A 15,116-nucleotide genomic window follows, 5' to 3' on the forward strand; every position below is an offset into this window, starting at 1 on the left:
GTAACATTCTATGAATAGGCTGATGGCCAATAGGGAGATGTGGACTTTCTGGTAGAGTTCAAAGATTGCTCAGTGTCGACTGTGGGCAAGGGAGCGCTGAATGTCGATACAAGGTGATGCGTGTGGTGAAAGGACAGGAGTCTCCCTGGAACATCAATGGTGCGTTTAGGTCACTTGTCACAGGATTAAATAGTTGGAATGACTCGGTCCGAGGCTATATTCAAGGGAATGGATATAAGGACATGGTGAGTGTCTGCACCCAATCTTGGAATCCAGCACTCATGGCTGTCTGAGTAAGAGGTTGAGTCAGGGCAGGATAGTCAGGGTCTGTCTTTGAGTAAAGAACAGCAAGGCAAAGCTCATAACTGCATTATTAAACAACTTCACTTCTTCCAAATAAGGAGACTGCCCTGCCCTGCCTTGCCCTGCTCTGCCCTGCCCTGCCCTGCCCTGCACCGCACTGCCTTGCCCTGCCCTGCCCTGCCCTGCACCGCACTGCCTTGCTCTGCCCTGCCCTGCCCTTCCTTGCCCTGCCCTGACCTGCTCTGCTCTGCCCTGCCCTGCACCGCACTGCCTTGCCCTGCCCTGCCCTGCACCGCACTGCCTTGCTCTGCCCTGCCCTGCCCTTCCTTGCCCTGCCCTGCCCTGCCTTGCCTTGACCTGCTCTGCTCTGCTCTGCCCTGCCCTGCCCTGCACCGCACTGCCTTGCTCTGCCCTGCCCTGCCCTTCCTTGCCCTGCCCTGCCCTGCTCTGCTCTGCCCTGCCCTGCCTTGCCTTGACCTGCTCTGCTCTGCCCTGCCCTGCCCTGCCTTGCCTTGACCTGCTCTGCTCTGCTCTGCCCTGCTCTGCTCTGCCCTGCCCTGCCCTGCCCTGCCGTGCTCTGCCCTTCCTTGCCCTGCCCTTCCTTGCCCTGCCCTTCCTTGCCTTGCTCTGCCCTGCTCTGCCCTGCCCTTCCTTGCCTTGCTCTGCCCTGCCGTGCCCTGCCCTGCCCTTCCCTAGTTACAAGATTCATTGAGAATTTACTCAAAAAGGAAACAAACAGAGATTAGATATGGAAATAAATTTAGTTCATTGGTTCTCAAAGGGTTCAGAAGGAAACAATCCAATGTCATAAATCTTCACACAGGTTCCAACTCACAGGTTCTCATTCACAAATCAGAGTCAGTAGAATATTACAACAGTTAGTTAGCAGTGTTATAGCGTTATAATGTTAGCAGTGTAACTAACAACAGTGTTAGCAATGTAATACAACAAAAAGTTACTTAGCAGTGTTATTTATTGTTAGTTAACAGCATTGGTTAGCATTGATACCCTAGAACAGAGTCAGCTAACAAGATTATACTGGAAAGACAGTTAGTTTCATTTTACGGTAACAGTGTCAAATAGTGTTAGTTCCCACTGTTACACAATCAGTGTGTTAATTCCCACTGTTACACTATCAGTGTGTTAGTTCCCACTGTTACACAATCAGTGTGTTAATTCCCACTGTTACACTATCAGTGTGTTAATTCCCACTGTTACACTATCAGTGTGTTAGTTCCCACTGTTACACAATCAGTGTGTTAATTCCCACTGTTACACAATCAGTGTGTTAGTTCGCACTGTTACACAATCAGTGTGTTAGTTCGCACTGTTACACAATCAGTGTGTTAGTTCGCACTGTTACACAATCAATCAGTGTGTTAGTTCCCACTGTTACACAATCAGTGTGTTAGTTCCCACTGTTACACAATCAGTGTGTTAGTTCCCACTGTTACACAATCAGTGTGTTAGTTCCCACTGTTACACTATCAGTGTGTTAATTCCCACTGTTACACTATCAGTGTGTTAATTCCCACTGTTACACAATCAGTGTGTTAGTTCCCACTGTTACACTATCAGTGTGTTAATTCCCACTGTTACACAATCAGTGTGTTAGTTCCCACTGTTACACAATCAGTGTGTTAGTTCGCACTGTTACACAATCAGTGTGTTAGTTCCCACTGTTACACAATCAGTGTGTTAGTTCCCACTGTTACACAATCAGTGTGTTCATTCCCACTGTTACACAATCGGAGTGTTCATTCCCACTGTTACACAGTGTGTTAATTCCCACTGTTACACTATCAGTGTGTTAGTTCCCACTGTTACACTATCAGTGTGATAATTCCCACTGTTACACAATCAGTGTGTTAGTTCCCACTGTTACACTATCAGTGTGTTAGTTCCCACTGTTACACTATCAGTGTGTTAGTTCCCACTGTTACACAATCAGTGTGTTAATTCCCACTGTTACACAATCAGTGTGTTAGTTCGCACTGTTACACAATCAGTGTGTTAGTTCGCACTGTTACACAATCAGTGTGTTAATTCCCACTGTTACACAATCAGTGTGTTAGTTCGCACTGTTACACAATCAGTGTGTTAGTTCGCACTGTTACACAATCAGTGTGTTAATTCCCACTGTTACACAATCGGAGTGTTCATTCCCACTGTTACACAGTGTGTTAATTCCCACTGTTACACTATCAGTGTGTTAGTTCCCACTGTTACACTATCAGTGTGATAATTCCCACTGTTACACTATCAGTGTGTTAGTTCCCACTGTTACACTATCAGTGTGTTAGTTCCCACTGTTACACAATCAGTGTGTTAATTCCCACTGTTACACAATCAGTGTGTTAGTTCGCACTGTTACACAATCAGTGTGTTAGTTCGCACTGTTACACAATCAGTGTGTTAATTCCCACTGTTACACAATCGGAGTGTTCACTCCCACTGTTACACAGTGTGTTAGTTCCCACTGTTACACTATCAGTGTGATAATTCCCACTGTTACACTATCAGTGTGTTAGTTCCCACTGTTACACTATCAGTGTGTTAGTTCCCACTGTTACACTATCAGTGTGTTAGTTCCCACTGTTACACTATCAGTGTGTTAATTCCCACTGTTACACAATCGGAGTGTTCATTCCCACTGTTACACAGTGTGTTAGTTCCCACTGTTACACTATCAGTGTGTTAGTTCCCACTGTTACACTATCAGTGTGTTAATTCCCACTGTTACACTATCAGTGTGTTAATTCCCACTGTTACACTATTCCACCCACCTTAAAGGCGATCCTTTGGGCGTGGCCACTCCGTATCCCTTGGAGTCGAGGTTCCCTCCGACCTTCATGGTGTCACAGGGTTTTCTCTGCTCGATGTATTCATTCATGGTCGACTCCAGGAGATAGGCGTACTTTCCTTTCGACTTTCTGACTCGGGTTACACCTTCCTCTGTTGTTTTAACAAAGACCGAGGGTTCAGCTGACTTCATATAGGCCCACATCTTCTCAAAGACGGCGATCTTTGATCTCTGTGAAAGACAAACAGGAAGAAACAGGATGAGTCAAGCTAAGCACCAAGTGCACATGTTCTGTGGTTGAACTCGGGCTGCCTGTTACTGTCGAGCATTGAATGATCACCGTCCACCATCGCCAAACTCAGCAACACGGACTCATAACATCCATTCATCAGGAGCTCACCCCGACCATCGCTGCCCCATTGGGGCGAATAGAAATCACATTCCAAGGGTTTAGTGTGTACCCCAATCTCAGGAGACCCCCTTATATATCCGTATTGTGTTACCAGCTCCAATTCAAGCTTTATTTAGGGCCTCTCCGAGTCACAACATTGTCAGGGTGTCCATTTATTGGCTGATCTGTGCTGTAATCTCACAGATTTAACCAAACCAACTGGACCTTTACAGCAAGCAGGTGAGGTGGTCACAATAATCAGGGGTACAGAGAGTCACCCCAATAATCAGGGGTACAGAGTCACCCCAATAATCAGGGGTACAGAGAGTCACCCCAATAATCAGGGGTACAGAGTCACCCCAATAATCAGGGGGAACAGAGAGTCACCCCAATAATCAGGGGTACAGAGTCACCCCAATAATCAGGGGGAACAGAGAGTCACCCCAATAATCAGGGGTACAGAGTCACCCCAATAATCAGGGGTACAGAGAGTCACCCCAATAATCAGGGGGAACAGAGAGTCACCCCAATAATCAGGGGTACAGAGTCACCCCAATAATCAGGGGGAACAGAGAGTCACCCCAATAATCAGGGGTACAGAGTCACCCCAATAATCAGGGGTACAGAGAGTCACCCCAATAATCAGGGGGAACAGAGAGTCACCCCAATAATCAGGGGTACAGAGACACCCCAATAATCAGGGGGAACAGAGAGTCACCCCAATAATCAGGGGTACAGAGTCACCCCAATAATCAGGGGTACAGAGAGTCACCCCAATAATCAGGGGTACAGAGAGTCACCCCAATAATCAGGGGTACAGAGAGTCACCCCAATAATCAGGGGTACAGAGTCACCCCAATAACCAGGGGTACAGAGAGACACTCAAATAATCAGGGGTACAGAGAGACACCCCAATAATCAGGGGGGACAGAGAGACACCCAAATAATCAGGGGTACAGAGAGACACCCCAATAATCAGGGGGGACAGAGAGACACCCCAATAATCAGGGGGGACAGAGAGTCACCCCAATAATCAGGGGTACAGAGTCACCCCAATAATCAGGGGGGACAGAGAGACACCCAAATAATCAGGGGTACAGAGAGTCACCCCAATAATCAGGGGTACAGAGAGACACCCCAATAATCAGGGGTACAGAGAGTCACCCCAATAATCAGGGGTACAGAGTCACCCCAATAATCAGGGGGAACAGAGAGTCACCCCAATAATCAGGGGTACAGAGTCACCCCAATAATCAGGGGGAACAGAGAGTCACCCCAATAATCAGGGGTACAGAGTCACCCCAATAATCAGGGGTACAGAGAGTCACCCCAATAATCAGGGGGAACAGAGAGTCACCCCAATAATCAGGGGTACAGAGTCACCCCAATAATCAGGGGGAACAGAGAGTCACCCCAATAATCAGGGGTACAGAGTCACCCCAATAATCAGGGGTACAGAGAGTCACCCCAATAATCAGGGGTACAGAGTCACCCCAATAACCAGGGGTACAGAGAGACACTCAAATAATCAGGGGTACAGAGAGACACCCCAATAATCAGGGGGGACAGAGAGACACCCAAATAATCAGGGGTACAGAGAGACACCCCAATAATCAGGGGGGACAGAGAGACACCCCAATAATCAGGGGGGACAGAGAGTCACCCCAATAATCAGGGGTACAGAGTCACCCCAATAATCAGGGGGGACAGAGAGACACCCAAATAATCAGGGGTACAGAGAGTCACCCCAATAATCAGGGGTACAGAGAGACACCCAAATAATCAGGGGTACAGAGAGTCACCCCAATAATCAGGGGTACAGAGTCACCCCAATAATCAGGGGGGACAGAGAGACACCCAAATAATCAGGGGTACAGAGAGTCACCCCAATAATCAGGGGGGACAGAGAGTCACCCCAATAATCAGGGGTACAGAGTCACCCCAATAATCAGGGGGGACAGAGAGACACCCCAATAATCAGGGGGGACAGAGAGTCACCCCAATAATCAGGGGTACAGAGTCACCCCAATAATCAGGGGTACAGAGTCACCCCAATAATGAGGGGAACAGAGAGTCACCCCAATAATCGGGGAGATTCAAGGCATGTATAAAACCCATTGGGAGGAGCTGGATTGCGAGAGGGTGACGGGGGAACATCAGTAGAAAGGAATAATCCCAATCCACTCAGGATCCTTCAGCAGCCACCAACAATAGGCAAGTTTTTTTCAGACGAATATTTACATGAACCTTCCTGTGGAGCCCAGAGGTTCAGGAGATGCCCCCCCATAAACCCCCCCCTATAACCCCCCCCCCACAACCCCCCCCCACACAACCCCTCCCCACAACCCCCCGCCACAACCCTACCCCCAAACCCTGCCCACCCACCTCCCCACTTCCTCTCCTCGCCGACCCCAACTTCACTGTCGTCCCGATTGCCCCTCCTCCACAGTTTTGGGCTCCAACCCCCCCCACTCCTGGGACTTCCTTTTGGAGAGCTGCCAGTGAAGTGGTCAACCTGACAATCATTATCTGTTGAGCGGGCGAGCTGCCTGTGGAGGTGTGACAGGCCCGGATAACCATGACCAGACACCGGGCCGATCTCAGTCTGGCCTTGGGCCTGCTGTCTGCCCCGGGATGGTCACTGGGATGTCGCAGTAAAGATTTTCACCCATTTTTTGTTGCACATTCCACAGACAGTGAGTGTTCACCCTGAAGAACTCTTTTGTTGAGCCTGCATCGAGTGTTCCATAGGCAATCTCCGTCTGCTTTGCGAGATCCTCTGCGCTCTCGATGGGCGACACCATCCGTTCTACGGTCAGGAACGCGGCGAGATTGGCCGTGTAGGATGAGATGATGATCAAGGTGAAGAACCACCAGACTCCCCCGACAATTCGACCCGACAACGATCTAAACACAAACAGGACATGAGGAGGGGGGAGTGACATGAAATGAAACGCATTAAAAAAAGATAGCAGATTACAAGTCTCGAGTGGATGTGTGTGGTGCACAAATGTTCATAACCTTGAAAACACAGCAGGTTATATCGAATTGTATCCTGCTCAGGAGAACCTCCTGCCCCCCAGGCTCTGTCTGCAGGCTAGGCCTGAGTGTGGTGCAATCACTGGGATTTAAAACCTCCCGTGTTGCTTGTCTGCTGTGCTTGTGATATCAGGTCACCACAAACATGGCAATGACACCAGGCATTTGTTTCGATATGAGCCTGGAAGCCAGTTGTGAGAGGAGGGGCAGTTCTCAGTCCTGCACTTTGATGGTGATCTATAATGCCCCCGCCCCCTCCTCTCCCTGATACACTCCCTGCCGGAATCATTGGGATCTGCCCTATCCGCAGCCTTTGCCAGTGGTGTTTCAGGAGGTACCGAGTACGGGAGTCTGTCACAGCCTCCGATCTCCTTCCCACGACACCCTGCCTGGTTGCTGCCGGCTGCTCCCCTCCTTCTCTGGCTCAGGGCAGCAACTCGCCCAAAGTGGCTTCCAATTCTTCATCACATGGATGTGCTTCTGTGTACACTCGAAGCCGGCACCAACACTCCTACAGCCAGTGCTGCAGCAAGGCCACAGGTCACAAAACACAGCTCAGTCATTCAGCAAGATTAAAAAGCAAGGTCCAAATAAATGATAGTTAACCCCTGAACCCCCGTAAAACATACACCCGAACTCCTGGTCAACACACAGACAAAATACCCAATCAGCCCACGGCCGTGCCTGGCTCAGTCATGTTACAACCCATGGAGCGAATTGTTCAATGACCATACAGCACGCAGTGTGGATTCAGATCTCAGGCCCAGACTCAAAGTCCTTCCGGAGATGCGGTTACTAAAAGCTCGGGTACAAAAAGCAATCAAAAAGGCTAATGGAACGTTGGCCTTTATCTCCACGGGGGCTAGAATACAATGGGGTGGAAATTATGCTGCAGTTATACAAAGTTCTGGTCAGACTCCATCTGGAGACTGGGTTCAGTTCTGGGCACCGCACCTCAGGAAGGATATATTGGCCTTGGAGGGGGTGCAGCGCAGATTCACCAGAATGATACTGGGGCTAAAAGGGTTAAATTACGAGGACAGGTTGCACAGACTGGGCTTGTATTCCATGGAGTATAGAAGATTAAGGGGTGATCTAATTGAGATATTTAAAATGATTAAGGGATTCGATAGGATAGTTACAGCAAAACGATCATCTCAGCCCCAGGACATTGCTGCAGGAGTTCCTCAGGGCAGTGTCCTCGGCCCAACCATCTTCAGCTGCTTCATCAATGACCTTCCCTCCATCATAAGGTCAGAAATGGGGATGTTCGCTGATGATTGCACAGTGTTCAGTTCCATTCGCAACCCCTCAGATAATGAAGCAGTCCGTGCCCGCATGCAGCAAGACCTGGACAACATCCAGGCTTGGGCTGATAAGTGGCAAGTAACATTCGCGCCAGACAAGTGCCAGGCAATGACCATCTCTAACAAGAGAGAGTCTAACCACCTCCCCTTGACATTCAATGGCATTACCATCGCCGAATCCCCCACCATCAACATCCTAGGGGTCACCATTGACCAGAAACTTAACTGGACCAGCCATATAAATACTGTGGCTACAAGAGCAGGTCAGAGGCTGGGTATTCTGCGGCGAGTGACTCACCTCCTGACTCCCCAAAGCCTTTCCACCATCTACAAGGCACAAGTCAGGAGTGTGATGGAATACTCTCCACTTGCCTGGATGAGTGCAGCTCCAACAACATTCAAGAAGCTCGACACCATCCAGGACAAAGCAGCCCGTTTGATTGGCACCCCATTCACCACCCTAAACATTCATTCCCTTCACCACCGGCGCACTGTGGCTGCAGTGTGTACCATCCACAGGATGCACTGCAGCAACTCGCCAAGGCTTCTTCGACAGCTCCTTCCAAACCCGCAACCTCTACCACCTAGAAGGACAAGAGCAGCAGACACATGGGAACAACACCACCTGTACGTTCCCCTCCAAGTCACACACCATCCCGACTTGGAAATATATCGCCGTTCCTTCATCGTCACTGGGTCAAAATCCTGGAACTCCCTTCCTAACAGCACTGTGGGAGAACCTTCACCACACGGACTGCAGCGGTTCAAGAAGGCGGCTCACCACCACCTTCTCAAGGGCAATTAGGGATGGGCAATAAATGCCGGCCTCGCCAGCAACGCCCACATCCCATGAACGAATACAAAAAAAAATTCTTCTGGTGAGGGCATGGAGAACAGACAGATAATCTTAAAACTAGAGCTTGGCCGTTCAGGAGTGAAATCAAAAAGCACTTTTTCACACAAAAAAAAGTTTCATTTTTAAACCACCTTTCATGACATCCCAAAGTGCTTTACAGCCAATGAAATACTTTTTGAAGTGTAGTCACTGTTGTGATGTAGGAAACATGACAGCCGATTTACACACAGCAAGATCCCACAAACAGCAATGAGATAATGACCAGATAATCTGCTTTTGTGATGTTGATTGAGAGATGAATATTGGCCAGGACACCGGGGAGAACTCCCCTGCTCTTCTTCAAATAGTACCATGGGATCCTTTACATCCATCTGAGAGGGCAGACAGGGCCTCGGAGGTTTAACATGTCATCTGAAAGACAGCACCTCCGACAGTGCAGCACTCCCTCAGTACTACACTAGAGTGTCAGCCTAGATTTTGTGCTCAAGTCTCTGGAGTGGGACTCAGAGTCGAGAGTGCTACGCACTGAGCCATGGCTGACACTGACAGAAGGCAGCGTAAATCTGGAACTCTGTCCCCCAAAAGGTTGTGGATGCTGGGGATTAATTGGGGCTTTCAAGACTGTTGGGTAAGGGCATCGAGGGATATGGAGCAAAGGCGGGTAAATGGAGTTGAGGTACAGATCCACCTTGATCTGATTGAATGGTGGAACAGGCTCAAGGGGCTGAATGGCCTCCTCCTGTTCCTATATAGTGTGGTAGAAATGAGTAACATCACCAAACTGTGCTAGAAAGGAGCACTGCCCCCATGCAGCCAAGGCCCCAGTCCTCTGGCTCTGCCTGGGAACAGAGTGCAGGAGTGAGGTGACTCTCTGGGAACTCCCACCAACAGTGACTCCCAGAGCCAAAATGGCAGCTGTCTGAACTTCCATGGAAGCCGAGAGCTGTCAGTAGAGGCTCTATGATGGGCTGAGTGGCAGTGTGGGGCTGACCTCTCAGTCCACGTTGGACAAAATGGTCTCCTTGCTCGGTGTGAAGCCTTGAGACAAGTTGGAGCTGGACTCCTCCATGCTCTGCGCCATTGTGCACAAGCTCCTCTGGCAGGCTGCCCAGTGACCCGAGCATTTCCTGATCGATGCCCAATCAGCCTTCTTCAGTAACCTGGGCCCTCGACGTCAGCACCTGAATCGCCTGCAGCAGAGCTGGTATCTGATCTCACCCTCCAGCGAGCTGGCACCTGTAGCATCCTGTCCCCTGCCCCAGCTCCTGCGCACCAGTGAGTCGTCACATTAACAGCCCTCCTGTGACCCAGCCTCCAGAGTCCACGTGGTGCCAGTCGCTGAGCTGGTGCTTGTGAGGGTGAGACCAAGTGACGCAGCATCTTCAGGAAGACTGACGTCTTCTTCTTCAAGTGGCTGAGGTACCTCCACATCTTCAGCAGCTGAAATGAAAGAGAGGAACAAGGGTTAGATTTTCGAGTGACGGAGAGAAGCGAGAGAGAAACAGGGGGTGAAAAGAGCCGCAGTTTGTCACGCAGAGCGCGCAGGGTGAGGTAAAAGTAAGAAGGGAAAAAGAGGCCGTAGAATGTTCCTATAATGGTGCAATAGTTGGTGCCCAGTGCGTCAGATGTGAGCATTGGGGAGGGGAGGGTTACAATAGTGGTCAGTGTGTGAGTTTGAGGAGAAGGAGGAGGAGTGAAGTGTGGAGCAGTGATTGTAGGGAAGGGGGAGGGGAGTATTGTGAGTAGTGAGGGTGGAGGGTGAAGGAGGGGAGTATTGTGAGTGGTGAGGGTGGAGGGTGAAGGAGGGGAGTATTGTGAGTGGTGAGGGTGGAGGGTGAAGGAGGGGAGTATTGTGAGTGGTGAGGGTGGAGGGTGAAGGAGGGGAGTATTGTGAGTGGTGAGGGTGGAGGGTGAAGGAGGGGAGTATTGTGAGTCGTGAGGGTGGAGGTGGAGGAGGGGAGTATTGTGAGTAGTGAGTGGAGGGTGGGGGAGGGGAGTATTGTGAGTCGTGAGGGTAGAGGTGGAGGAGGGGAGTATTGTGAGTAGTGAGGGTGGAGGTGGAGGAGGGGAGTATTGTGAGTAGTGAGGGTGGAGGTGGAGGAGGGGAGTATTATGAGTATTGAGGGTGGAGGTGGAGGAGGGGAGTATTGTGAGTAGTGAGGGTGGAGGTGGAGGAGGGGAGTATTGTGAGTAGTGAGGGTGGAGGTGGAGGAGGGGAGTATTATGAGTATTGAGGGTGGAGGTGGAGGAGGGGAGTATTGTGAGTAGTGAGGGTGGAGGTGGAGGAGGGGAGTATTGTGAGTGGTGAGGGTGGAGGTGGAGGAGGGGAGTATTGTGAGTGGTGAGGGTGGAGGTGGAGGAGGGGAGTATTGTGAGTGGTGAGGGTGGAGGTGGAGGAGGGGAGTATTGTGAGTGGTGAGGGTGGAGGTGGAGGATGGGAGTATTGTGAGTGGTGAGGGTGGAGGTGGAGGAGGGGAGTATTGTGAGTGGTGAGGGTGGAGGTGGAGGTGTTGGGAGCAGAGAGTAAGAGAGCAGAATTCTTACCTTGACCACTCTGGTGAGGTCACTGAACTTCTTTCAGCTTTGCAGCCATTGGGAGCTGAGCTCCTGGCATTGAGCTCCTCAGCGCCCTCTTCCCATTGGAGGTGGAGGTGCTGCCTGGAGGGCTTTTTGCCTCCTGGGGAAAGAGGATCTTCCCCCTCCTCCTGTCCCACTGCTCGCACCAGGGCTCCCCCCAAGGCATCTTCGAAGAAACTTGGTGCCTCTCAGTATTTGCTGCAGCCATTTCTCTATTCACAATGTTTCCCTGTTGTCTGCAGCCAGAGTGCACCTCCCCTTTAAGGGGTGCTGGCCGCCTTTAAGTGGCATCAGAGACGTCCGATTTCCAGCCCTCCAGACAGGCGTGCAGCAAATGACCAGCACGGGTCTCCCTCGCTGTACATCGGACTCATTATAATCTGCACCCGACTCGACTATCACTGACACAGAGACTCACCCAGTATATACTGTCTCCCAAAATTCTATAGACTCTGGAACAGTTAGAATCATAGAATCATAGAAGTTTACAACATGGAAACAGGCCCTTCGGCCCAACATGTCCATGTCGCCCAGTTTATACCACTAAGCTAGTCCCAATTGCCTGCACTTGGCCCATATCCCTCTATACCCATCTTACCCATGTAACTGTCCAAATGCTTTTTAAAAGACAAAATTGTACCCGCCTCTACTACTGCCTCTGGCAGCTTGTTCCAGACACTCACCACCCTTTGAGTGAAAAAATTGCCCCTCTGGACCCTTTTGTATCTCTCCCCTCTCACCTTAAATCTATGTCCCCTCGTTATAGACTCCCCTACCTTTGGGAAAAGATTTTGACTATCTACCTTATCTATGCCCCTCATTATTTTATAGACTTCTATAAGATCACCCCTCAACCTCCTACTCTCCAGGGAAAAAAGTCCCAGTCTATCTAACCTCTCCCTATAAGTCAAACTATCAAGTCCCGGCAGCATCCTAGTAAATCTTTTCTGCACTCTTTCTAGTTTAATAATATCCTTTCTATAATAGGGTGACCAGAACTGTACACAGTACTCCAAGTGTGGCCTCACCAATGTCTTGTACAACTTCAACAAGACATCCCAACTCCTGTATTCAATGTTCTGACCAATGAAACCAAGCATGCCGAATGCCTTCTTCACCACCCTATCCACCTGTGACTCCACATTCAAGGAGCTATGAATCTGTACTCCCAGATCTCTTTGTTCTATAACTCTCCCCAACGCCCTACCATTAACGGAGTAGGTCCTGGCCCGATTCGATCTACCAAAATGCATCACCTCACATTTATCTAAATTAAACTCCATCTGCCATTCATCGGCCCACTGGCCCAATTTATCAAGATCCCGTTGCAATCCTAGATAACCTTCTTCACTGTCCACAATGCCACCAATCTTGGTGTCATCTGCAAACTTACTAACCATGCCTCCTAAATTCTCATTCAAATCATTAATATAAATAACAAATAATAGCGGACCCAGCACCGATCCCTGAGGCACACCGCTGGTCACAGGCCTCCAGTTTGAAAAACAACCCTCTACACCCACCCTCTGTCTTCTGTCGTCAATCCAATTTTGTATCCAATTGGCTACCTCACCTTGGATCCCGTGAGATTTAACCTTATGTAACAACCTACCATGCGGTACCTTGTCAAAGGCTTTGCTGAAGTCCATGTAGACCACGTCTACTGCACAGCCCTCATCTATCTTCTTGGTTACCCCTTCAAAAAACTCAATCAAATTCGTGAGACATGAGGAAAAACTTTTTTACACAGCGAGTGGTTAGGATCTGGAATGCACTGCCCGAGGGGGTGGTGGAGGCAGATTCAATCATGGCCTTCAAAAGGGAACTGGATAAGTACTTGAAAAGAAAAAATGTGCAGGGCTACGGGGATAGGGCGGGGGAGTGGGACTGGGTGAAACTGGATTACTCTTGCATAGAGCCGGCACGGACTCGATGGGCCGAATGCCCTCCTCTGTGGTATAACCTTTCTATGATTCTATTATTCTATATGCAGTATAAATTCACAGGGAGGTTCACACAGTACATACAATATAAATAGAGGGATTCACCCAGTATGTACCAGTTAAATACACAGGTATTCGCCCATTATGTACAGTATAAGAACACAGGGAGAATCACGCAGTAAATACAGTATAAATACACATGGAGAGTCACACAGTGTAAATAGACAGAGATTCACTGAGTATTTACAGTATAAATACAGAGCGAATCACCCAGTATATACAATGTGAATACAGTTGCAGATTCACATTGTAAAAAAACAGATTCACGTTGTGTTTACAGCAAAAGTTCTCAGCGAGATCCACTAATTATATACAGTATAAATACATAGAGAGATCCAACCCATCTATACAGTATAAATAGAGTTTCACCCAGTAAAATACACAGGGAGATTCACACAGTATAAATATACAAAGGTACAACCGGTATATCCAATATAAATACAGAGATTCACCCAGTATATAAAGAGGAGATGGTTCGGGTACAGTCTCGGCACATTCCCATGAGGGGGAAAGGAGGGCAACTAAAGCCAGAGCTCCCTGGATGACAAAAGAGACAGAGAGTAAGATGAAGAGGAAAAAAGGGGCGTATGACAGGTGTCAGGTTGCTAACACAAGTGAGAATGAGGCAGAATATAGAAAGTTCAGAGGGGAAGTGAAAAAGGAAATAAGAGGGGCAAAGAGAGTATGAGAATAGACTGGCGGCCAACATAAAAGGGAATCCAACAGTATTCTACAGGCATGTAAATAGTAAACGGGTAGTAAGAGGAGGGGTGGGGCTGATTAGGGACCATAAAGGAGATCTACTCATGGAGGCAGAGGGTATGGCTGAGTACTTAAATGAATACTTTGCATCAGTCTTTACCAAGGAAGAAGATGCTGCCAGAGTCTCGGTAAAGGAAGATATAGTTGAGATGCTGGATGGGCTAAAAATTGAGAAAGAAGAGGTACATCCTAAGATGTTGAGGGAAGTAAGGGTGGAAATTGCGGAGGTACTGGCCATAATCTTCCAAACATCCGTAGATACGGGAGTGGTCCAGAGGACTGGAGAATTGCAAATGTTACACCCTTGTTCAAAAAAGGGTGTAAGGATAAACCCAGCAACTACAGGCCAGTCAGTTTAACCTTATTAGTGGGGAATCTTTTAGAAACGATAATCTGGGACAGAATTAACAGTCACTTGGACGAGTGTGGATTGTTTAGGGAAAGCCAGGACGGATTTGTTAAAGGCAAATCGTGTTTAACCAACTTGATAGAGATTTTTGATGAAGTAACAGAGAGGGTAGATGAGGGCAATGCGGTTGATGTGGTGTATATGGATTTTCAAAATGCGTTTGATAAAGTGACACATGGTAGGCTTATCATCAAGATTGCGGCCCATGGAATAAAGAGGGCAGTAGCAACATGGATACAGAATTGGCTAAATGACAGGAAACAGAGAGTAGTGGTGAATGGTTGTTTTTCAGACTGGAGGGAGGTGTACAGTGGTGTTCCCCAGGGGTCAGTACTGGGACCACTGCTTTTCTTGATATATATTAATGACTTGGACTTGGGTGTACCGGGCACAATTTCAAAATTTGCAGATGTCACAAAACTTGGAAGTGTAGTGAACAGTGAGGAGGATAGTGATAGACTTCAAGAGGATATAGACAGGCTGGTGGAATGGGCAGACACGTGGCAGATGACGTTTAACGCAGAAAAATGCGAGGTGGTGCATTTCGGTAGGAAAAATGAGGAGAGGCAATATAAACTAGAGGGCACAATTCTAAAAGGGGTACAGGATCAGAGAGATCTGGGGGATAGACTGGAGAAGCTGGGATTGTTCCGTGTGGAACAGAGA

At 48.8% G+C, this 15,116-nt stretch overlaps 1 protein-coding gene across 3 annotated transcripts in view; it reads right to left on the reverse strand.

Moving 5' to 3' along the window:
* Positions 1-15,116, reverse strand: part of LOC137332241 (glutamate receptor 1-like) — a 355,697-nt gene that overhangs the window by 43,401 nt on the left and 297,180 nt on the right. For all 3 annotated transcript variants that reach the window (XM_067995933.1, XM_067995932.1, XM_067995934.1), the window contains exons 12-13: positions 6,206-6,404; positions 3,090-3,337 (exon numbers count right to left, since the gene is read on the reverse strand). In XM_067995933.1, the coding sequence (XP_067852034.1) occupies positions 3,090-3,337; positions 6,206-6,404 (447 nt within the window). The remainder of the gene's footprint in view (positions 1-3,089; positions 3,338-6,205; positions 6,405-15,116) is intronic.

This window comes from Heptranchias perlo, chromosome 14 (assembly GCF_035084215.1).
Source record: "Heptranchias perlo isolate sHepPer1 chromosome 14, sHepPer1.hap1, whole genome shotgun sequence".
Classification (NCBI taxonomy): Eukaryota; Metazoa; Chordata; class Chondrichthyes; order Hexanchiformes; family Hexanchidae; genus Heptranchias; species Heptranchias perlo.